This window comes from Megalops cyprinoides, chromosome 15 (assembly GCF_013368585.1).
Source record: "Megalops cyprinoides isolate fMegCyp1 chromosome 15, fMegCyp1.pri, whole genome shotgun sequence".
NCBI classification, from domain to species: Eukaryota; Metazoa; Chordata; class Actinopteri; order Elopiformes; family Megalopidae; genus Megalops; species Megalops cyprinoides.
The window spans coordinates 12,449,921-12,474,481 of record NC_050597.1 but is presented as its reverse complement, the minus strand read 5'-3'; the positions used below and the strand labels follow the sequence as shown (position 1 = coordinate 12,474,481).

The window sequence follows — 24,561 nt, the reverse complement described above, 5'->3', positions numbered from 1 at the left end:
CCCAGACGCTTCATTTGTTGCAACAAATACGAGCTGGGCATGGAGGTGAGCAGATAATGTGCAGGGGGGAGCAAAAATGTGTTTCTGCTGGAAGAAGGCCCCGCAGCCCACCTGACCTGTTTCTGTGCCCCTTGTTGAACAGATCCTGCCCAACTCCCTTCCCCAGAGCAGGAGGCTGAGGGTCAGTCTCTCCACACCCCCAGCGAGGCACCCTCGCCCCAGCCCTCCCTGCTGCTTCCATCCCGCCTGGCCCACGGGGGGTCGGGCGAGGCCACGGAGCCCGACAGCGAGCCGGAGCCGGCAGGAACGCCGCAGGCGCTGGGCAGCACGGAGACCCTGAAGAGGGGCGGGGACGGGCAGCTCCTGAGCAGCTGCGACTCCACCAGGACCATCTGCAACTCGGCGGAGCCCGGTGAGGGCTCCCGCCCGCCCTCCCTCAGCGCCGAAGGGGAGGAGGAGGAGGAGGAGGAGCTGGAGGAGCGCGAGGAGGCAGAGGAGAGCCTGGCTGACGGGAGCGGCGGCGCTGAGTCCGAGGACCACTTCGACTCCACCAGCGAGGAGGCCCTGCGGAGACCCGACAGCTTGAAGGGCATCCAGTCCCTCCAACGGAGCCAGAGCAACCTGGCCAGCCTGGGCCTGGCCTTCCCCGCACAGAACGGCTCCCTGGCCGTCGGGCGCTGGCCCAGCCTGGCTGACCGCGGCGTGCTGCCCGAGGACTGGGAGAGCTACACCTACTCCCCCGGGTACGAGAGAGCCCACAGCAAGGCAGACTCCAGCGACAGGTACGACTCTCTCACCAGGTCTCCCCCGAACCCTCGCTACCTCACACGTTCTCCTTCGGGGGGGGGGGCGCAGCTGTGATTCGGCAGCATTGTTAACAAAGATGTTTGTTAACAAAGAAACAGACTAGGCCCTGTGAAAGCAGCCCTAATTCCATTTTATCCTTTTTTTCTGCCTCGCAGTGGTGCCTTAATGGATTATACTCATTGCTCTTTCTGAAGCATCAGAGGAGTAGTCTCATTTGATTATGTGAAATACGCCGCTGAACGAGGTAAAAGCCCGTAGCAGTGCGCATTTGTTTTCCGCCGCTCTGCATAAAATCCCTTTTTCTGTTGTGCTGACGCAGACGATATCACCAGGCAGGCAGAAATTCACGCTCCGGCATTTCATCTTTCATCCACAGTCCACAGGGCTTAACCGATGGAGCTTTAAGTGATGCGGGCTTATTTATCTCACTTGTTTTTATGTGTGTGCACTTTGGTCCCTGTTTGAAGTCATATTTGCTGAGAAAATCTCTCCGTATTGATCTAATCCAGCTGAGCTCACTGTGTACATCAAAAGTGTTTAATTCCTGGAGGGGCCAGTGAGTGTGCTGCTTTTGTTTCAACCAATTACCTTGTCTTCATTTCCTAATTACCTGTATAAACCAGCTCCGGCTCATTCCTGTATTAGACAACAGTAAAATGTTTTGCTTCTTAAAAACACAGTCCTCAGCTACCATTTGTGATTTTATCAACGGCAGTTGGGCTAATTAAATTACTGAGAGTGGAAGTTGGCACCAAGTCCAGAAATGGATGAACTGTCATTACGTATCTCTGGTGTATACATTGCACAGTCACAGCATAGAATTGACAGGAGGCTACAGTGAGTTTACGGAACAATCTTATTTGAAAGCTTCCAGCAACTCTGGCCATTGCAGTGCACCCTGGAAGCAGACCTCCATAATAACCCGCATCATCTGAGGGCACAGCCTGTTAGTTAGGCATCAATATTTGAACAATCGCAGGCGGGGGGAGGAGCCGAGTCCCGCTGAAACGTCTCACCTTTCGCTGAGCCGTACCCCCCCTGCGGGGTGACGGAGCGGAGAGGCAGCTCTTTGTGTGGGAGGAGGGACGACGGGCACCGGGGATTGTTTGTTTCCTCACTACTCCAGCATGTGAGAGGGGTCATGCTGTGCAGTGAAATGCTTCAGATGTTCCAGTCTGCTTTCTGATGTAGGCAGCAGGGAAATAAGGGTGACAGTAATGGGAACTGTCACTTTCGTTAGAGGTCGTTCTGTGTCGACCGCGTGATTGATCTGCGGACACTCCAAAGCCTCCGCGTGCTTTTTTTAGTTTGAATATCAGAGGCCGGTTTTTTAAACTGAAAGTGAAGTGACCTTGGCTGGCTGGAATACAGTGCGGTGCAGCTGATGCAATCTTGCACAGGGTCTGGCAACGAGATGTGCTGAGTTTTTCAGGCCTTCAGGAAAGATTGAAGCTGATCTGGGGCCAGTGCTCAGGGTCCTCGTGTAGCCTGTGGTTTGGACCGCAGCTCCTGATGCTGCTGTGTGTTGCGTTGTGTTGGGCTGCTGCAGGTCCAGTACGGAGGACTGCTTGGTGCTGATCTGCTGCGGCCTGTATGACCTGCTGAGGGGTGTCCTGCTGCTCCTGCCCGACCTCATGCTGGAGGAGGTGATGGACAAGCTCATCCAGCCCGAGGCTCTCATCGTCCTGGTGAACCACTCCTCCCCGCTCATCCAGCTGGGCGTCATGAAGGTGAGTCCTGCCTCTCCTTTCCCCCTGTCCACCCTCACACATGATGTGCCACACAATGGCTGCTGCCATAACCACCACTACCGTGAAGGTGAAGAAGATGACCTCAGAGGGTGATAGGAGATTGTCCTGGTGGTCCACGGCTCTATGCGTTCTCTCCTTGCTCTCTCTCCAGCTGCTGGATGCCTACTTCAACCGGGCCTTCAAGGAGCAGAAGGAGAAGTTCCTGAAGAACCACGGCTTCTCTCTGCTGGCAAACCAGCTGTACCTACACCAGGGCACCCAGGCCCTGCTGGAGTGCTTCCTGGAGATGCTGTTTGGCCGCCCTGTGGGGCTGGAGGAGGAGTGAGTGTGCATTTGGCGCTGTTCTCAGGGCCTGCTTTGGATTTCACCTTTTACTTTGTTTCAACTTAAAATGCTCAGGTGTCAGCACCTAAGAGAGTGCTCCTGAGACAATAAGAAAGTCTAATAGAAAACCACATGACTGAACATGGAGTCTGATCTCTCCTATCTCTCCTTCAACTGTTTGCTATCTGTTTAGCATAGCGCTAACAACCTGGTCCATTCTGTAGCTGGATTACTTGTATGCTGCCGATTTCACAGCTGATACCCCAATGTGTCACAGCACTGTAGGGCAGCCTGATAAGGGTCTAACCCTTCACTGTGTGTCTGCACGCAGCCTGGATCTGGAGGACATGGAGAGCATCTCCCCCTTCAGGAAGCGCTGCATCATCCCGGTGCTGGGGCTGATCGAGAACTCCCTGTACGAGAACACGCTGGTGCACAACTCCCTGTGCGTGCTGCTGCAGCTGCTCAACGCCTGCCCCAGGCTGACCGACATCCTGCTGGACCACGGCCTGCTCTACGTGCTCTTCAACACGCTGGCCACCCTCAACGGCCTGGAGAACAGGTGAGGGCTGGCGAGTCATACAAAAGGGCAGCGTGTCATACAGAAGTCCCTTTGCATTACATTTTTGGTATTTAGCAGATGCTCTTATCCAGACTTTTATACAGCCTGATATTTACTGAGGCAGTTCTGGGTTAGGTGTCTGGGTTAGGCAACCTTTTGGTTATGAGTCCTGCTCATCACTACTATGCTGCACTGCTGCCCTTTGAGAATGAAATGATAGAAATAAAAAGTCATAAATGATGAATAAAAATATGGTGAATATGACACCTCTGGACAGTATGGTTATGTTGCAGGGCTCTATACATGGTTTGTCAGTGAACCACACACAACAGTGTTACTAATCAAGATTCAATTAAGTTTTAAAAGTGCTCCCACTGCCAGTCTGACGCATTATAGTGCCGTCACTTGCCATTTTCCTGAGGCGAGCTCTGAACAGTGTCCGACTTCAAAGAGCGACAGAGGAGTGATGGATAACGGACAGGTGGCTCTCTCTCCCCGCAGCATTCCGCTGAACGAGTACAAGCTGCTGGTGTGTGACGTGCAGCAGCTGCTGGTGGCCGTCACCATCCACTCCTGCAGCTCCTCGGGCTCCCAGTACTTCCGCATCATCGAGGACCTCATCACCCTCCTGGGGTACCTGCACTCCAGCAAGATCCGCCGGACGCAGGGTGAGGGCACGGGCCGCCGGCGCCGCTGCTCCGCTGCTAGCTGAGGCGTTGCAGTACTAGTTAAGTGGTTCTGGGTTCGCCTGAGAGAACGTGCATAGGGCCAGATGCGGAGACATTACATTACATTACATTGATTTAGCAATCACTTTTTTCCAGAGCGACTTCCAGCGCAATAGAACATAAATGTATCTGTAAGTGTATGCTCACATACCTGTAAGCATGCACAGCAGGCCCTTTCTAATGGGGAAATTTATCACAATTTAGCTCCCAGAATTGTATCTTCAACCCCGTGTTAACTGTGTGCCTATTCCATTTTGCCACTAACCCCCTCCTTTTCTTTCCTCACTTCCCTGGGTGTCGGCAGAGATGGCCGTGTCTCTGCAGTTCAGGGTCCTTCAGTCGGCCATCGAGTTCATCCGGACGACGGCCAATCAGGACCCTCAGAGCCTCAGCGGCTCGGACCACCTGCCCACCTCCCCGCACCACGCCATCCTGCAGAAGCGCAAGAGCATCGCAGGTGAGCACAGGCACTGTAGGCCAGCGGGTGCTGTGGTGTGGCGTGTGATTATTCACTGAACATTACACTGCCAATGCGGTGCGGTGATTAAGGAGCTGGATCTATAATCGTGTGATTGCACATGCAAATCCCTCTAATGAGTGTTTTGTAAATCCAGATTCAAGTTTCATGTTTTTGTGGCTTGCCGTCAAAAGAGGCGGCTTCTTCCTTGCAACCCAGCTATGAATGACGCATTCACGCATGCATTACATTACATCACACTCATTTAGCAGACGCTCTTATTCAGAGCGCCTTCTAGCACAATAGAACATCCATTCAAGCTGAATGAGCAGCAGTGTCAGACCAGGCTAACCACATTCCCAGACCAGTTAGTGTGAGCAAAACATGCATAGCCTAGCATGCAACTTAGAATGGTTCTTCTTGACACTTGATGATTCCAGTTTGTTTAGGAGATCTCCAGCTGTTGCCGTAGGATTTATGGTGTATTATTTTTAATTACTCAGAATTTGTTCTGTGCAATACAGCTAACGTGTAAGTATAACAAAATTGAGTGGAAAAAATCATCAAAAATATATATTTTGTTTATAGCATGTTTTTTTGTCCCTGTTTAGTTATGAATGTCCTTGTTTAGGGTATGAATAAATATAGAGGGCATTATATGTTCACCTGTGTAGATGAGAATTATAAAAAAAAAGGTATGAGTTGTATACTAGTGTATCATACTATTGAATCATGAAAGAATATGTAACTGAGGATTTCCTCCTTCATCTAATCAGCTGTTAGCCATTTTGTATAATAGATTAACTAAAATGCCGGTCTTCACCAGGGCAGTTTTTCATATCGCTGGAGAGAGGATGTGGGTAGTTAGAACAGTATGACTGTGGAAGGAAGGGAGCCAGCCGGTCTTGCTGTAACTGTCACACCGATGACTCCCTTTCCCTCCCTCCTGTGCTGATGGCTGCCCCGGGGGGGGGGCAGGTTCACGCCCAGCGGCTTACCTCTCTGTGTCTTCCGTTCCGCCACCCCCTCTCTTCCCACGGTGGCGCCCCAAGGTTCGATGGCCATGAAAGACTCCATAATCCCCCGCATTCCCAGGCAGCATTACTGCTCGTACGGCCAGATCCCGCTGCCCCCGCCCTTCAGCCTCCTGTCCCAGGACTCCCCCCTCCCCTCTCCCACGGGCTCGCCCTCCTATGTGTTCCCCACTGAATCAGGTGCAGTACACAAGCGCCCCCCCCGCCCCCTTCCCCAATGGAAAAGAGCATCCTCTCTCCGAGAAGATTGTCTCTCCATTGCTGTGATCTTACCTCACGGGAAGAGACCCTTCTAACCTGCCCAGTACACCGAATGATTACTGGTGCCCCGTCTTATTTTTTCCTTTTAAGTTAGTCTACTGTAGATATTTCTGAATATCTAATTCTCGACTGGTGGCGGATTGGTGCAGGGGCTCCTGGAACTTCAGTGAATACTTTTGATCGTGGCGTGGTACGACAAGTGCTGTACTCACCTAACTGACATGCTTTAGACCTGGGCCTGAGGACATGCTAAATCTTTAAATATTTAATGAAAGTACTATTGTGCAGGACACTTCTGCTACCAGCTAATATAATATAGAGGAACTACGTCTGATCAAATGTCTAATATTTTAAATCATGACAGCTGTATGGAATCTGCTGTGCATTATGCATGCATTTGATGAAGTGTGTGGGAATTGATAGAAGTGATTACTGTGAGTACATTTTAAAATCTGAGTGCCTTGGTTTCTCTGTATGGGAACACTGTGATGTGTTGTGCTGTGGAAAGAGTGTGTGTTTGACTTACACTAACCCTTTCCTGCCTGAACGGCAGCAGTTGTTATCATTAACTATCATCAGGCTCACTCCGTACTCTGTGTGTATGTGTGTGTCTGTGTGTGGCTGTACATGTGCGTCTCCCTGCACGTGTTTCGTCTGTAGGCCTGCGGCGGTTCTCCCTGGCCCAGTCGGACTCCCTGTTGACGCGGATGCGTTCGGTGGCGGGTGACGAGCTGACCATGATGATGCAGCGCCGGATGAGCCAGGAGAACCCCATCCGCGCCAGCGAAAGCGAGCTCATCCAGCGCCTGCAGAGGCTGGTGGTGCTGGCCGTCAACCGCCTCATCTACTACGGTACAGCGGGACGAGCCTCCGAGCATGGCACCCGTCTCCCACCGTCTCCCGCCGTCTCCCGCCGTCTCCCGCCGTCTCCCGCCGTCTCCCGCCGTCTCCCGCCGTCTCACATCATCTCATACCATCTCAACTCATATCTCACATCTCATATCTCGCAGAACACAGCTGGCTGCTCCATGACAAGCAGTGGTGTCAGCGTGTCCCTCTCCTTTCAGACATCAGCCAAGACTTCTTCGACCTTCTGAACATCCCAGAATCCCCTGTGCACCAGGCAGCCCCGTCCGATGCGGGGGAGCAGGAAGCCCCGGAGGAAAACGGCACAGCTCCGCCCCCCACCAACACGAAGAGCTTCCAGAAGGAGATCCTCAAGCTCATGATGGAGGGGATTAAGTTCGGCCTGGTGAGTTACCGATCACTGCCAGACTCTGGGCACCTGTCATTCAGGCATCTGCATTTGTTTTTGCTTGGCTCTAGAGGTTAAAAGCCATTTGTCTGATAAAGATTAGAAATAAAGTCATATGTCTGTGAAAGATGAGTTGAGAGTCTGTCTATGAACTGTGACCGTGATGTGTCTGTGAAGGCTTGTGCCTGTGAGAGATGTCCCTGTGATGGTGACCCCTGCCTTTCCCCTGCGGTTCTCAGGGCACTCTGGGAAGGGGCGGCGCTCCGAAGCAGCAGTGGAGGCGCATCCTGTGGTCATGCCGCGACACGTTCCGGGTACAGATCGGCCGGCTCCTGATTCACACCCTGAGCCCCGCGCGGCCCCTGCCCGAAAGGAAGGAGGCACTAGAGTTCGTTTATGAGCCCAGCCACCCCGACATCCTGCGTGAGAGCCTCAGTCCTGGACTGGAGGTGAGTGACATCATCATTACGTCATCGTGATGTCACACACTGCCAGATGGAGTGCAGCCTGGATGTTGGGCTATAAGTTAAGCCCAGTGACAGCCTTACTGCTTAAATACCATAGCAAAGCTCCGTTGATGATGACTTTTCACACACAAATACCTGCCTTGTTTAATTTAAGAACCACAACTGAGTAAACGGTTAAGTGGTTACAACTGCTCCACTTTTTTCCAGCTGCCTTTCCGCCCTGTCGTCACTCCAGTGCCAGTGAATCAGGCAGCCAGTGTTTTGTGAGGGGAATCTTCTTAGTGTCTGCTTTATAGATGAAAGCAGTAAAATATCAAAGCACCAGTGTCTGCATGGTGAACTGTATCATTTCTATCAGCACTGCACATCTCTCGTTTTCCGGGTGAAAGAAAGCAACCCTTCAGGTTGTCATTACCATGTGCTCTGTTCAAACAGCTGCCGAGCCCCTGTACTGTAATAACCCAGACAGATAAGTGTGAGAAAGTCTTTATTATCTTTGTCACCTCTGGTGTTTCCATGACAGCCAGCTTTCATCTTTCAAGGCAACAGCTTCACGACTAATGGTGGGGCACGCAAGAGAGAGTTTGGCTCCTGCAATATACACTTGCCTTACACAGCAGTGACTGTGTGTGTGTGTGTGTGTGTGTGTGTGTGTGTGTGTGTGTGTGTGTGTGTGTGTGTGTGTGTGTGTCTGACACTGTTGCTCGTTTAAATTGAACGCTTACACTTACATTCTGTTGTGATGGAAGTCGCTCTGGATAAGAGCATCTGCTAAATACATGTAATGTAATGTGTGTGTGTGCGTGTGTGTGTGTGTGTGTGTGTGTGTGTGTGTGTGTGTGTGTGTGTGTGTGTGTGTGCCTTGGTTGACGTCGCAGCACGGCCCCAAACTGGCCCTCTACCTGTACGAGATGCTCCACGACCACAAGGACAGCCTAACGAAGGAGGAGCAGACGGCCGCCGGCGTCTTCATGACCTCCCTGAAGCTGTGTGGACACCGCTGCATCCCCCCCAACGCCCCGCCCAAACCCGACCTCATCAAGGCCATCAAAGAGGTAACCAGGGTGTCACAGTCACCCTCTGCTCTCTCTCTCACACAGAGGTGTGGCTTACATACAGTCAGTCAGTCAAAAGTTTGGACACACCTGCTCATAGAAGGGTTTTTCTTTATTTTTACTTTATTTGTCTTTATTTTCCACATTTTCCACTTTATTATCCACATTTTAGAATAATAGTGAAGACATCAAAACTATGAAATAACACAAATGGAATTATGCAGTGACCAAAAAAGTGTTATACAAATCTAAGCTTATATTGCATTTTATATTCTTCAAAGTTGTCAGAAAATTTGAAATTAATTTTTTTTTTGTTATGGAAAGAAATTCATGAATGAGCATCTACTTCACTATTTATATTTGTCGAAGAAATAAATGGCAAGCATTTAAGCATAAGTATTTAGATCTAAATGTCTTAAATATAATGAGAAATATGCATTCAGTCAGATGTGTTGTTTTGACTGGTACTGCACAAAGAGAAAAGGAGACATTGCAGATGTGATGAGAGGGAAGCTGGGTTATCTTGCTGTGATTGTCAACCTGACTGGCTCCTCTGTGGCACCTGTGTTGCACAGGAACAGGCCAAATACCAGTCAGATGAAAAAATGAGCAAAGCAGCGTGGGAGAAGAAGATGGGCATTACGCAGAAGAGGTAAAAGACAGCGACAGGCCACCGCCATCCCCTCCTCCGCTGCACTGATGACAGGTGCTTATGGAGGCTCGTACTGGTAAATAACCGCTGCCCTCTCCCGCCCCCAGTCTGATGCAGAGGCTGGACGGCAAGTCCAAGGACATCTCCAAGATCGCGGCGGACATCACGCAGAACGTGTCCCTTCGGCAGGGCATGGAGAGGAAGAAGGTGATCCAGCACATCCGTGGCCTCTACAAGGTGGACCTGAGCGCCAGCCGCTACTGGCAGGAGCAGGTGCAGCAGCTCACGCACGACAGGTGAGCGGGGGCCCCCTCACACCTCACGCCTCATACCACATACCACATACCACATACCTCGTACCACATACACCTTACCACATACCACATACCTTGCACATCTGCCTCTTACCTCACATCTCTTGGCTCCTACCGCATATACTACACATTAGACCTCACTCTTCATACTGCATGTATCACACCTCCTGCCTCTAACCCCATACCTCCTGTCTTGTGGTTCCACCTCCTACCTCACACCTCATGCCTCCCACCACATACGTCACACACTAAACCCTTCTCTTCATTCGTTTTGGCTGGCACCTCCTACCTCATATTTCATCCCTGGATGTGCGTGGTGAAGACAGGAGCGTGAGCGCCTGTTTGTGTGTTTCAGAGCCGTGTGGTACGACCAGGCCTCCTACCGCACGTCCTGGCAGCTAGACCCCACCGAGGGGCCCAACCGGGAGCGCCGGCGCCTGCAGAGGTGCCACCTCACCATCCCCAACAAATACCTGCTCAGGGACCGGCGGAAACCCGAGGGTAGGCCCCGCAGCACGCTGCCGCTCTCTGCTCTCCTCACACCTTATCTGAAGTGAGAAAAGCCGTGTGATGGCAGCTTCTGCCTGGCTGTCTGTCACTTATCTCTTGAGTCAGTAGTGACGTGTGTGTGTGTGCGTGTGTGTGTGCGTGCGTGTGTGTCTTCACGCTGTTGTGTAGACCCAGTCAAGCCTCCGGTGTCGTACCTCTTCGAGGACAAGACCCACTCCTCCTTCTCCTCCACTGTGAAGGACAAAGCCACCAGCGAGCCCATCAGGTAGAGCCTGCGTTATCCAAGACCCGTTTAACTGCTGTATCGAGGAGCACTGCATGGGATCGGCAGCGCTGGCCGGTATTTGAGGGGGAATAGAGAGTGCTCAGGGCTGGTGTAATAGGCCAACTGCTCCTTTAAAGATAAAAGAATGAGGCTTTTTCGTGTCCCCAGGTTCACCAGACGGTGTATCAGCGTAGCGCCCTCCAGAGAGACTGCAGGAGAGCTGCTGCTAGGTAAGGCCCTGCTCTGAATGCCTGCCCACAGTCCTCCTCCTCATTCCTCCCATACTTATATAGGTCATACGTGCATCTTTCCCCCCTGCCCTGATTCTTAATTTTGTACATATTGCTTGTTGCATCCCTTCATCATGGTGCGCAGTGACAGTGGTTGATTTTTGTGCTTGCTCGTTGTGCTTTTCCTCAGGGAAGTCTGGGATGTATTTTGTAGAGGATAATGCTGCAGATGCCCACGACAGTCAGGTGAGCACAGGGTCCGACTCTGTCACACACCTGTATATAAAAGCGCTGCAGTGCTGTTTAGGGTCAGGAGAGCTGGATGCTGTATGCACCCTGTCTTTGTGTGTGATGGCAGAGTCCTCATGGGGAGACAGAGCCCGCCTCCTTCTCTTGGACCTACGAGGAGATCAAGGAGGTCCACAAGCGCTGGTGGCAGTTGAGGGACAATGGCGTGGAGATTTTCCTCACCAATGGCAGGACGCTGCTCCTGGCTTTCGACAACACCAAGGCAAGGCAGACGCGCCTGGCACTGTCTGTAGCTCACCATTGACACAGATCCCACAAAGTAGGAGGCCCTCCCACTGTCAGCATTTATCTGACCTGAAACTCTGAAATTGTCTTGTCCAGGTGGTCCTGACTACAGAAGTCAGGTCTTTCTAGCTTGTTCCTATGAATTTGGTTGGGGTCAAGGATGTCACATCTACACTCAGGCTTGCTTTGAGTGAAACTGCCTGTCTGTAGCTAGACCCTACTTAAAGGAGAAGTTTCTGGGGATGTGAAATGGATAGTTTTTTCCCTTTTCTTGTGTGCTTCACTCCATTACAGCAGCACATAAGTACACACCATACAAGGAGTATTTCTTTGATGGGGCTTGTGTCCCTTCCCCAACACAGTTCCGAGACGATGTCTACCAGAACATCCTTTCCTCCAACCTGCCCAACCTGCTGGAGTACGGCAACCTCACGGCCCTGACGCACCTGTGGGGCTCGGGCCAGATCTCCAACTTTGAGTACCTCACCCACCTCAACAAGCACGCCGGGCGCTCCTTCAATGACCTCATGCAGTACCCCGTCTTCCCCTTTATCCTGAGCGACTACACCAGCGAGACGCTGGATCTGCAGGACCCCGCCATGTACAGGTCTGTCCTGCCGGATTGCATTACATGATTGTCATTTAGCACATGCTCTTATCCAGAGCAACTTAGGTGTGTTATCATTTTTGTTATCCATTTAGACAGCTGGATATTTACTGAGGCACTTGTGGGTTAAGTACGTTTCCCAAGGGTACAGCAGCGTTGTCCCAACGGGGAACCAAACGGCAACCTTTTGGTTGCAAGTCTTGCTCATTACTACTATGCTACACTGCCACCCACATTTAGCACAATGCCTTGTTATACAGGGTATGTCTTGAGGCTGGGTCATCCAGGCTTGAAATCAAAAGATGTCAGGTTCAGTTCCTAGTTGTGACACTGCTGTTGTAAAGGGGGCTTAAAATGAATTGATTTGTAAATGCCCAGCCATATAAATTGACAATGTGTCAAACTGTAAGCTATGTAGTCACCCTGCATAAGGCACTTGCTATGGAAATAAGTAATAATAAAGGACTGGAAAATCCTTGTGTCTCGCAAGGAAGAGCAACACTTATAAGAAAATAAAGATGATGAGCATAAGATTGGCAGGCCGCACAGAACAGGCAGTAGGCTCCTCATCCATCAACGGCAGAAAGATCACTCATGAAATCAGGGCTTAACAGATGTGCTGCACAAAGAACCCCTCTAAAGCAAAGGAAGGGAGCCAAGAGTAAAAGGCTAAAATATGCACAAAGATTTCATTTCTATATGCATCTGAAAAAAAAAAAACTGTAAAATGTCCAAAAACTTCACAGCAGTGCGCATTATTAATACGTGTTGTAATGAACCCGGCACTGCCGCATGAGCAGTGCTTGATGCGGTGCAGTTTCAATCCATTACGCTGTAAAGACTCCTGAGTGCATTGAAACGGCACTTAATGATGGTGCCAGGCTGTGCCTGGTGAAGGGCTTTCACGTCACTCTGAGTGACATGAAACACAGTCGATTGACAAACAGTCCCCTGCAGCTTTTCAGTCTTGATTAATTGCGTACCATAAAAGGACTAGCGCTCCCTCAGGCTAGACATGAGCTCGTAAATTGAAATCAGAAAGTCTGTTGTGGCGTCTCCAAGGATATAAGCGAGTTTTGATGAGTCAGGATGTTTACAGGTTCTGTTTCGTCTGACAGGAACCTCAGTAAGCCCATAGCGGTGCAGTCCAAGGAGAAGGAAGACCGATATGTGGACAACTACAAGGTACAAACTGATTGCTGTAGAATCCCCCCTCCTGTATTTACTGCTGGCTTGTGGTGGCAAAGTCTGAGTAGTTTTCGTTCCTTTGTGAAAGGCATGTCGTGACTGTTATACACAATATCATATACAGTAGCATGCAGTCTGTAAATGATCAGTGATACATGAGATTTTCAAAGATTTTCATTTTCAGGTCAGGCTTCATCTATAAACTGTAGCACATTGTTCACATAACATTGTCAAAGATGTATGTTGGTGTCACTCGAAAATGCTATGTGTGGCCTGGCTGTGTGTGTGCATGGATGTTTGCCTGTAACTGTCTGTGTCTGTGTCTGTGTCTTTGTCTATGTGTATGTGAAAGTGCCTATGGTGTAACAATGGTTGATCTTGCAGTACTTGGAGGAGGAGTATCGGAAGGGTGCCCGTGAGGACGACCCCATGCCCCCTGTCCAGCCCTACCACTACGGCTCGCACTACTCCAACAGCGGCACCGTGCTGCACTTCCTGGTCCGGATGCCCCCCTTCACCAAGATGTTCCTGGCCTACCAAGGTGGGGATGCGTCCTTAAGATACATTCTGTAAAGACTCAAGGACTCTTGGGTTCAGCTTATTTACACTGTTTTATTTAAAAATTTATACCAAATTGTCTTTTTTGCATTTTGCCTCAGTTTTTCTTACATGTTTTGGAGTATTTTCCTCCCAGTCGTGCTCTTAAACTCATAAACACGCAGTGCTTCTTAAAATGGGCACTGAAGGGTTTTGATGAAGTGATAGATCTCTTATGTCAGGCAAGGCCTTGAGCACTTCCCTTCAAAAAGACTGTCTGCTTTTCTTGTGCTGTATGTCTCTCCCTTGTGGCTGATTCTTAATGCAGGAGTGAGTAAGCTATGCAGCTCTCTAGCTCATGAGATGCTGAAAGCAGTGTTGTTAAAATGCCTTTGTTCCTGATCCTGGCTGTTTGATCTGCCAGACCAGAGTTTTGACATCCCGGACCGCACATTCCACTCCATGAACACCACGTGGCGTCTGTCATCGTACGAGTCTATGACTGACGTCAAGGAGCTCATCCCAGAGTTCTTCTACCTGCCGGAGTTCCTGGTTAACAGAGAAGGTAGGAAAGGACCATTGCTGGCCAGCAGGCAGCAGATAATGGAGTTACAGGACTGGCCTTTGATTACCATCCTGAATCTGCATTGCCACTTAGAGTAATATTCAATATGCAGCAGACTCCCACTTAATTGAGTCTAATTTAATAGCTTTATCCTTATGCACTTAAAATAATTTTGACAGGCAGAGTTGCGCTGAAGCACGCCTCCCTCGTCCCGTCTCACATCTCGTTCCCCCCTCAGGGTTCGACTTTGGCATTCGGCAGAACAGCGAGCGGGTCAACCATGTCAACCTGCCGCCCTGGGCCCGGAACGACCCGCGCCTCTTCATCCTGATCCACCGGCAAGCACTGGAGTCGGACCACGTCTCCCAGACCCTGTGCCACTGGATCGACCTGGTCTTCGGCGTCAAGCAGAAGGGGAAGGCGGCCGTGCAGGCCATCAACGTCTTCCACCCCGCGGTGAGCATGTGGAGGCAGACGCGACCGAACTGACCCGGTCACCAGGGCCGCCTTAAGGGATGCACTTTAATATTAAGAGCATGAACTGGATTTGACTGAGGGAGAACTTCAATACATTTGAAGTGAATCTGATTCTGGTTAAAGGATTCTAGCTGCAGTACAAATATGGTTATACCATCTTAGCCTCTTCAGTAATGAGATGTTTAAACAAATACAACATGGCATAGGTGCTGTTTTACAAACATGTACAGAGCATGTGCCCATTTAGACCAGTCGTGTACATTTGTCTGTATCTTCATCTCCAATTGGATATTATGCTGTGAATGAAGACTCCCTTTATATTTTGCTAATCAAACAGTTAGGGTATTGTGGATCAGACTCCGTGCCCCTTTGCTGTGCTGTACTCATACTGTGCCTGCCTCACTCTGGCCCTGCAGACGTACTTCGGGATGGACGTCTCTGCGGTGGAGGACCCCGTGCAGCGGCGTGCCCTGGAGACCATGATCAAGACGTACGGGCAGACGCCGCGGCAGCTGTTCGGCAGCACCCACATCAGCCGGGCCGGCCCCCGCCTCATCATGGAGGGGGAGCTGCCGGCCGCCATGGGGCTGCTGGTCCAGCTGGCCTTCCGGGAGTCCAAGGAGCAGTCCAAGGAGCTGGTGTATCCGGTACAACCTCTAACCCTCTCGCCTCGAACTTCTGATGACTGTACAAGCTACATGCTGTGGCTGTAAAATCCAAATTAAAATGTCCACACAGTGGGACATGACATGACATTACATTACATTATTGTCGTCTAGCAGATGCTCTGATCCAGAGTGACTTACCCAGGTTACAGGTTAATTTTTACATGTTATCCATTTATACAGCTGGATATTAAGTGAGGCAATTTTGGGTTAAGTACCTTGCCTGAGGGTACAGCAGCAGTGCCCCAGTGGGGACTCAAACCAGCTGCCTTTCTGTTATGAGCCCTGCTTCTTACCACTGTGCTACACAGCTGCCTCCATCAGAGTCCTGTAGCTTCAGGTGTGCTGTATTGAAGCTGTTCCCTTGTAGGGGGGCCCCCCCTCAGAGAGTTTACCCAGCTTTGTGTAGCAGTTTCACAGAGTTCATCTGTGAGAGTCCTGTGCATTAACTGCTAGCGTCAGAGCAGGTTTTGCGGTTTATGTGTAATGCTAGGGTAGAAACTGGCAAGAGAGGTGACACATCAAACCAAGCTGGTCAATCCTGCTGAAGAGAACAGCGGGGAAGGGGGGGGGGGGGGGAGGGGGGGGGGGAATACTGTTGAATGTAATGAAAGGGCACCTCATTAAATCCCCCCTGTGATTCCAGAGCCCCCTGCCCTGGATCAAGGGTCTGAAGTGGGGCGAGTACGTGGGGTCCCCCAGCGCCCCCGACCCGGTGGTGTGCTTCAGCCAGCCCCACGGAGAGCGCTTCGGCTCCCTTCTGGCCCTGCCCACCCGCGCCGTCTGCGGCCTCTCCCGCAAGTTCTGCCTCATGATGATCTACAGCAAGGAGCAGGGTGAGTGTGCTGGCCTGTGACAGAGGGACAGGCTCTGCTGACGACCTCTCACCCTGTGTGTTGACCCCTGCAGACCGTCTCTCTCCCTGTATCTTTACCCCTGATGATGACTGTAGATAAGTCCCTACACCTGGACCAAGGCTATCCAACTCAGTTTCTGAGGGACTGCTGTTTAGAGTGTGCTGGATCTTGTTTAATTTCTTAATTAACCCCATCATTTCCTCAACTTCTCTTTTATATATAATGATTTCCTTACATCTCAAGACTGCACACACGCCCTCATATGCAAACGTTTTAGTGCAGTCTGGTGACGGGGAAAGGCATTGGTGTAAATGTACAGAGAGTGAACTGCCGAGACAGGGTCATGTGGTGGAGCAGCTTACGGATAGCGGCCCTCGAGGGACCCTCCCTGGTCTCACCGCCGTGTGTCTGCAGGTGTGAGGAGCATGCACAGCACGGACATCCAGTGGTCGGCCATCTTGAGCTGGGGCTACGCCGACAACATGCTGCGGCTGAAGAGCAAGCAGAGCGAGCCGCCCATCAACTTCATCCAGTGCTCCCAGCTGCACCAGGTGAGCCGTCCGTCACGGGGCTCCCTCCCCCGACTAATAACAGCTTTCAGTGAGACCAGCGTCTGATTAGTTTCACCGGACTATTGTAGGAATTTGAGAATTCAGATATGTTTTGTTGCACATATACGTAGCTCAATGGGGGGGAAAAAAAAACACTATTGCGCCATCTAGTGTCGTGAAGTCAGCGAGTCGGTCTGGAAAAATGGCACGCTACCTCTTTCCCTGCTCGGCGCAGCCCTGCTGGCAGCGCACAGCAGTCTGTGGCTCATTTAGCGCTGTTGGGTACAGACCGTACCTGCTCCATTGTCCTCACACCACCCCCGTTCACACCCCCGTGCTGTGCTGCTTTACATGTTAACAATGGGCCCTTGTCAGGTAGCTCTGTGACAGAGTGAAGCTTGCAAAGTTTATTCTCAGTATCAGCGGTGTGGTTTATCCCTCACTCTGTCTGTGTGCAGTTACGTAGCTGCGTCTGCATCCCCTACCCGTTTCTCTCACACTTCTTTTCTCTCTCCGTCTTTCTCTGTCTGTGTCTGCTCAAGGTGACCAGCTGTGCCTGGGTGCCAGACAGCTGCCAGCTGTTCACGGGGAGCAAGTGTGGAGTCATCACTGCCTACAGTAACCGCTTCACCAGCACCACGGTACGTTCCCCCTCCACATCCCGCTGTCTCCCAACCATGCTGGATCTCTGTACTTGCTTCATTAGTTACATCACGGTTGCCCTAGAAGCACACTTTCGGAGACTACAGGTGGGGCTGTCATTAGTCAGGCAGAAAAGGTATTCCACCACCGCACACTGACTCTCCTCCTGCTCTGGGCTTATCGTGCTTCCCGGGCATGTCTCCTCGACTATTAAATACCAATTAGCGCTAATGCGCGATTGTATCATTTAGTGTGGCACGCTAATGCACTTTAGCGTCGTAGCTGCGATCCAGCCATATTCATATCAGTTTAAAGTTTATTGTGTTAAAGATTGCCATCTGATGGTATCTGATTAGATCACTGCGTAGGAGGGTTTGGAGCTTTGCGGAGCCCTCCCTTCCTCGGCTTCCGGTGCGTAACGCTTTGTGTCTCCTCAGCCCTCGGAAATGGACGTGGAGTCCCAGGTGCACCTGTACGGCCACACGGCAGAAGTGACGGGCCTGTTTGTCTGCAAGCCCTACAGCGTCCTCATCAGCGTCAGCCAGGATGGTACCTGCATCCTGTGGGACCTCAACAGGTGTGTGCCCCCCCCCCCCCCCCCCCCCCCGAACAAAAAACCCGTTGAATGACTGCAGCGCCTTTCTGGGTACAGCTGTAGGAAGGAGCCTGAGAGACAGTAGCATCTCTCACTGTCTGATAGACTGACTCATGCTTGTGCTTGCTCACTCATTTACTGAATGAGCAGCTCCCTTGGCAGTCAGTGGCAGTACATTATTTTACCAAGGGGGCAAAAAAGGCCCGCAAAGTGGTCACACCCTGATCAGTGCATGCTCGGTTCTCCTTTAACTCACTGCTGCTGAGGAGAAGTGATGCAATATGCAGTGCTGTGGGCTGATAATGTTCTGCATGCAGTGTGAGGATGCGTCATTCGGTTACTGGAGTCCAGGCCCTGTCTCGTGCTGTTAGGCTGGCTCTCCTTGGCCCAAGTAGTTCTGCTTCCTGCAGAGGCAGAATCCCAGGAGGGAGTACTGTCATCAGAGCCACACTAATAAGCACTCAGACACAGCCTGAGCACATGCATGCACGTACACACCCACACACGCCCATGCACACACGATGGCAGCGGAGCGGAAACTGAGAAAGAAATCAGACATGGTGGATACATAGGGATATCTGCAAGTGGAAGGCAAAAGACTAGAATTCATGTTAATGCACCGAAGAATTCTCACTGCACCTGTCATCTAAAGCGTTTGCTGGACTGCATTAAGAACACAAAGGTTGTGAAAATATGTGGTGTTTTCTCACCTTTCCCTGCCAGGTTATGCTATGTACAGAGCCTGACAGGACACAAGAGCCCAGTCACAGCAGTATCTGCCAGCGAGACTACAGGGGACATAGCTACAGTGTGTGACTCAGGTGAGCCCTGTGCGCATAACTCAGTGTGTGACTCAGCTGGGCCTCGTGGACACCTGGAGCCTTCCTGCTTCTTATGACAGGAGAAAAAAAAGTGTAGCTGCTTTCAGATTTAGATTTCATGTACATGGTTTGAGCAGCACTTGTGGCATCAGCTTTGCTGTTCGTACAAACAGACACTAAGCTTGCCTGGATTTTTATTTGAGCAGTGTCGGTATGACATGCGTTATGACTGAGCGAGCATCTCTCCTGCGGTTGTATTCCTGTGGCCAGTGGGGGGCGGCAGTGACCTTCGTCTGTGGACAGTGAACGGGGATCTCATCGGGCACGTCCACTGCAGGGAGATCATCTGCTCGGTGGCCTTCTCCAACCAGCCGGAGGGCGTGTCCGTCAATGTCATCGCGGGGGGGCTAGAGAACGGAGTGGTCAGGTAAAAAGCCGCCTGCTGCTTTACTGAACATAGTCTCGGCGTGGCATGAACACCTGGACAGTCTGCAGTCCGCCCTGTATTGAAAATTTCATGCTTCAAACACAGTCCATTCCCTGCCAGTGGCTGTGTTTCCGTTAGAGGTACGAGGGTCGGCTCGCAACAGTCAATGTGGAAGAACAAATAAGCTCATTTGGGAGAGGCAAGGTTTGAGCGCACTCTGACACTCTGAGAGCGTCGAGTTCCTGGATGCAGCTCAAGGATACACATTTAGCCGCCATCAAGCGCAGCCAGGGTAATGGAAACATAATCAATAGCTGTCTTGCACTTTTCTAGCGCCAGGACAGGGAAAGATTCAATTTTCTCGTAGAAATGTGAACAGACGTTTGAGTTACAGGACTTAAGGTATCCTCAAGCTCTCGCATTGAAAGAAAGTGGAGTGTGTAAAGCTGTGTATTAGAAAGGACACAGTAAGGTGCCAAAATGTAGCTCTTTCTGTTAATTGCGCCTCTTCTAGCTGGACAAGATTGCCTTGTGGTATTTATATAAAAGACGTTTCATTGTGCTGCTGGCAGGGTGCGAGTGTTCAGGTCAGAGTGGCCGTTTTGTTACAAGTCTTAATTAGCTTTTTAACGTGCCCTGCCGGCTGACCTGACAGCGACCCCTTCAGAGGCGGCTCGGTCACGGCGGAGTCTGGGGAACAGCAGGAAGTGACTCAGCGAAAGTGACGGACCCCTTTCGCTCCTGCCAAGTGTAGTCAAAACTCACACCTGAAAAGAGTGAATGCACTGGGGGTGACTTACAGTATGAAAACTCACCAAGCGTGGGTTCTCTCTGTCTGCCTCTTCCAAACTCTCTCTCTTTCTCTCACCCACACACACCCACACACACACACACACACACACACACACACACACACACACACACACACACACACACACACACACACACACACACACACACACACACACACACAGCCCTCCCAGGCCAACAGAAGTGACTCCTCATACAGCCATTCTTTCAGAAACACATACTGCCTTTCCAGCAGAAAATACCCGACACATAACCTGGTCTAACATTCGCTTTATAGATTGGAAGATTTTGTTTAATAATTAAGTGCACAGCATTCACAGTGTCCAGGCCCCACGGCTACAGGATTGCAAAAGCCCTCTCCTCTCTTTCACAGACTGTGGAGCACATGGGACCTGAAGCCTGTCAGAGAGATCACCTTCCCTAAGTCCAACAAGCCCATCATCAGGTACCCCTGCCCAGTTCTGTATGGCCCTGTGTGTGTGCGCCTCAGGCCTTTGTCTTTTTAGCCTGCTGCACAGCACCATAATGTTGTGGTGAAGCAATGTGTTCACTCAGTCTAAAAAAAAAAAAACTTTTAGCTACAGTACTCATCAAAAGTTTACATCAAAGACATTTTGATATAAAGACTTATGCTTAAATGTTTGACATTTATTTCTTAGGACATCAACTTCACTATTTACATTTGTCTGTATGTATGAATATGTATGTCACATGTCTGTATGTATGAATATGTATGTCATGTATGAATTTCTTTCCAAAAAAAAATATTTTTAAGTATAGATAGTATGTATAGTACCGCAGGACTCTGAGCCCAATGAACAGCAGTGCGGCTTTGCCAGCTGCTTTTGCATTGATGCTACGTGTTTGGGCCTCCTTCCTCAGCCTGACCTACTCGTGCGACGGGCACCACCTGTACACGGCCAACAGCGAGGGCACGGTCATCGCCTGGTGTCGCCGTGACCAGCAGCGGATGAAGCTCCCCATGTTCTACTCTTTCCTTAGCAACTACGGCGCTGGATGACCCCGTCCTAGACCCCCCACCACCCCCCCACCCCCCCCCATCCCGGGCCTTCTACCCCACGACCCTCACGCGGGACCTTGCCACAAGCACTTATCCAGGGACATCCAGCCCCAGCATAGCATGCACCAAACCTGACCCGTTCCTCGTCCACCCGGGCACCACGCAAGCCTGCATCACGCGCTCAGATGAAAACAGTGTTGTGTATATACGAGACAGAACGGGACGGGAGTTGGTCGGAGACGTTGGCTGAGATTTAGACGATCTCCGACTGCAGCCAAGGCACCTTTATCAACATGACCCCCAAGTGTTCTTTTTCTTTGATTGTACAATTGTGTTTTTCATTTGTTTTGTTTTTTTTTTTTTTGCCATGAATGTTGAAATGTCATGCCCTGGCTCCCTTCTGGGGGGGTATTTTATTCTCCCCTTTTTTTTTTTTTTTTTTTGAAGCTGCTACAGACTGGCTTGGCCAGGCCAGCCTCTGAGAATGCTCCCATGTTGGGTGTACCTCTTAGGTCACGTTTTGACTGATGTGAGAAATCAGTGCTCCCTTCTGTCGGCCTCTGCCCTGGAAGCCCAAAAACTCCTGGGCTGTATAGGAGCCTGCTGCACTGCTCGTGGGTTAGTAGCTCCCAGCGGTAAAGCCCGTGCTAACATTTGTGTAGTGGCAGGTGGAGGTTTTGTTTGGAGTAACTCCTCTGTGTATGGTTGACATGATGTAACAGTGTTATGAACACTGACTCCCCACTGAATGCAATAATGCTACAGATGTTCGAGCGGGTGTGTGAACTTGGACTTGAATGTGGAAGGTAGCCTGTGAAGTGTATGCAAGCTTGTCTGTACCTGCATGGCTTCCACTGCCATAATGCTAAGATGTGTGCAAATGTTCACAGTTTTTCCTCTGCTACGGGCCTGCTAAGGTGTCTGGGTAAAATCAAATCTGTATAGAGGAGACAAAGCTGCCTTCTGCAAGATAGGTAAACATGATTTGTCTAGAAGAGCTACAGACAGCATTTATCTTGCTAATATCCACTGAAAACTGCAACCAGTAGACCGAGTGGTCTGCTTTAAATGTTATGATTTAGATACACTTGTGACTCTTTACTTGACTTTCAGTACCTTTGTTTATACTTTACTAATGGAAGGGGCAAAAATACACTAAATTCTTTTATAATTTTGCTCCTAGGGAGTTGGTGAGCCCCCCGCCCTGTTTTGTTTGGAGGGAACTGTTAGGCTTGTGTCAAGGAGATTGGCAGGATTTTGTGTCTGAAAATCCTAGGATTATGCTGGTAATCTCTTCCACATTCCGTGGGGTTCTCAACAGCCCTGCATTGCTCCTGTGAAGATAGGCCCAAAGCTCACACATTCAACAGCTAGATTTTTTTCATGCTAGGTCCCATTAAATGTACACTGCAAGGAACGGGTCCTGCAGGTCATCGACAGCTCCATCCATAATGGAGTTCATGAGTCTCACTCCTCCATCACTAGTTTGTAGGTTCAAGATTTCATCACCAAGGCACGTGAGATGCTTGGGAGAAAATGTTCCATGTCCAAACACCTGATGGCAATACTGAAAGAATTGAAAAAAGAAAGGAGTGGAGCTGGCTGCTTTTAGCTGCTCTGCTTTGTAATCCTCAGATTTTTATGGGTGAGTGAGGACCAAACTGACCTCTACATTGACTAATGCCTCCATTGATTCTGAGTGGAATCCATGCCAAGTGTTGGGTTTTTGAGCTGTGGTAGCAGTTTGGCTGATGCACTGAAGAAATTCAGCTCTGAAGTCTGCAGCATCAGCTGTTCCCTCCACCTCATAGAGGCCCTGCTTCTTTCACTGTAAAGGGCACCTCTAAAGGGTTGTTCTATGGAAAATGACCTGTAGCTACTTTAAATTGATTATTTAATGTGTGCAATTAGTTGGAGCTTGAAATTAATTTGAGGTTTTCTGAGGAGAAAAAGTCAATAAGTATTTTGAAACCGAGCTCTTGGGAAAAGCATTTGGTTAGACGACCATACTGAGTTAGTGACCCTTACGAAGATCATTTGGAAATGCTGGAAACATCCAAGCAATTTTCTTGGGTTTTATTTTCCTCATTGAAGCACCCTAGCTGCCTTTTAATGTCTGCTAGTAAAGCTGATTGACAGTGTAAGTGCTCTGGGACTTCCCACATGAAAGCTTATAACAAATCCTACTTAATGTCCCTGTTCAATAAATTATAGGTTTTTCTTGAATCAGCAAAAGGAGGGAAAAAACTCTTCAGAACACCTGTTGAGACAGAGTGTCTGCTTCTTTGTAGATGTCACCACACCTTATACAAAGTAATTGCATTACACTTTGTGCCCAATATGGATTTCCCTCAAGCAGTAAACCCGAGGGGTTTCTTTTTTTGTTTAATTGCCATTAATCGCACAGGATTTATTTTTTGATGACGCTGCTGTTGGGCTAGCGGAGGGGAGTGGGAGAATAAAACGTTGGAGCCGAAGTCACCAGAGAAAGGCAGTTTGGCTGGGAGCAAACTGTGAGTGCTTGGTCGCATATTCCACAGACCTTGCTAAAAACCTGAAAATCCAGCATGAGCCTGAGAGAGACTGCATTGATCCGGATGCCTTTGTCAGACATAAGCATTGGTAGCTGATGGGCTTTTCCAAGTTGTTAAAAGATTCCATGTCTTACATTTCATGATTATTCTAAAGAAAAAAAAATTGTTTACATGAAAGGGAACGTTTTTTTTTTTTTTCTTTATTTCACGCCCACTACAATGACTTTATTTCTTTTGCTTTTTTATTTTGAAATGAGCTAAAGGAGATTTATATAAGCCTACCCTAGCAGCCAGAGTGGACACTATGAACTGTTAAAGTAATAAACAAGAGCAGGAAGAATACTGGCGCCTTCTGACACTACTTGCACATGCATTGTTCTACCGAAAGCTCCGTTGATGTTTACAATTGGGTCTTTGTTGACAATTATCAGTGTGGTACAGGGAGCCATTTCATTCTTTTTTTGTATACATGTACATACAATTTTCCTAATTTGTTTCTTCTTGAATCTTTTTATCATCTGTGTATGTTGCGTTTTGAGCGGTGGTCCGCATGGCAGTATGAAGCATTGCTTTGTAATATAAATATTGTTGGATGAAAAGCTGCCTGTAGCCAGGACAGAATGTGAAATGTTTTGAGCTTGAACTGTGTAGGAAAATTGTAAAAGGGTTTATTTCTTTTTTTTTTCTTTGTTGTTGAATTGATTATGCTCTGTGTAATTTAAAACTGGTTGTTACGTTAAGTTAATGTAGCTGTCAATTCATATTTCCACGATAAATTAATGACTTTCCCCCCCTCCCTGATACCAGGAAAGGGCAAGTTCGACATGCATTTCTTATTTTTTGTACTTATGTATGTACAAACCAAGTGATGAGTATATAAATATATAAATATAAATATTTAAGAATCATAAAAATGATTTTTGTGCTTGCTTGTGTTATGTTATGTTGCAGTGGCTGTGAACCCATCTCTACTATCCTCATCTTTTACTGGAAGAATGACAGCAATTTCGAAACAGCTGTGACAGTGCTTAAAAAGAAAGTAACGGTTGTATTGGTGT

The 24,561-nt window shown here is 49.5% G+C and overlaps 1 protein-coding gene across 1 annotated transcript in view; it reads left to right on the top strand.

Annotated features, from left to right (window-relative positions):
• Positions 1-20,997, top strand: part of lyst (lysosomal trafficking regulator) — a 76,307-nt gene extending 55,310 nt beyond the window's left edge. The window contains exons 24-54 of the mRNA XM_036546317.1: positions 143-782; positions 2,357-2,537; positions 2,710-2,879; positions 3,214-3,444; positions 3,946-4,112; positions 4,477-4,629; positions 6,585-6,776; positions 6,992-7,176; positions 7,419-7,628; positions 8,525-8,701; positions 9,277-9,353; positions 9,461-9,649; positions 10,023-10,168; positions 10,346-10,442; positions 10,611-10,672; positions 10,863-10,918; positions 11,031-11,183; positions 11,569-11,813; positions 12,932-12,998; positions 13,386-13,542; positions 13,963-14,103; positions 14,342-14,559; positions 14,997-15,227; positions 15,892-16,081; positions 16,517-16,653; positions 17,196-17,294; positions 17,733-17,872; positions 18,614-18,711; positions 18,982-19,138; positions 20,322-20,393; positions 20,831-20,997. Of these exons, the coding sequence (XP_036402210.1) occupies positions 143-782; positions 2,357-2,537; positions 2,710-2,879; positions 3,214-3,444; positions 3,946-4,112; positions 4,477-4,629; positions 6,585-6,776; positions 6,992-7,176; positions 7,419-7,628; positions 8,525-8,701; positions 9,277-9,353; positions 9,461-9,649; positions 10,023-10,168; positions 10,346-10,442; positions 10,611-10,672; positions 10,863-10,918; positions 11,031-11,183; positions 11,569-11,813; positions 12,932-12,998; positions 13,386-13,542; positions 13,963-14,103; positions 14,342-14,559; positions 14,997-15,227; positions 15,892-16,081; positions 16,517-16,653; positions 17,196-17,294; positions 17,733-17,872; positions 18,614-18,711; positions 18,982-19,138; positions 20,322-20,393; positions 20,831-20,969 (5,177 nt within the window). The 3' untranslated portion in view covers positions 20,970-20,997. The remainder of the gene's footprint in view (positions 1-142; positions 783-2,356; positions 2,538-2,709; positions 2,880-3,213; positions 3,445-3,945; positions 4,113-4,476; positions 4,630-6,584; positions 6,777-6,991; positions 7,177-7,418; positions 7,629-8,524; positions 8,702-9,276; positions 9,354-9,460; positions 9,650-10,022; positions 10,169-10,345; positions 10,443-10,610; positions 10,673-10,862; positions 10,919-11,030; positions 11,184-11,568; positions 11,814-12,931; positions 12,999-13,385; positions 13,543-13,962; positions 14,104-14,341; positions 14,560-14,996; positions 15,228-15,891; positions 16,082-16,516; positions 16,654-17,195; positions 17,295-17,732; positions 17,873-18,613; positions 18,712-18,981; positions 19,139-20,321; positions 20,394-20,830) is intronic.
• Positions 20,998-24,561: the final 3,564 nt, after the last annotated feature.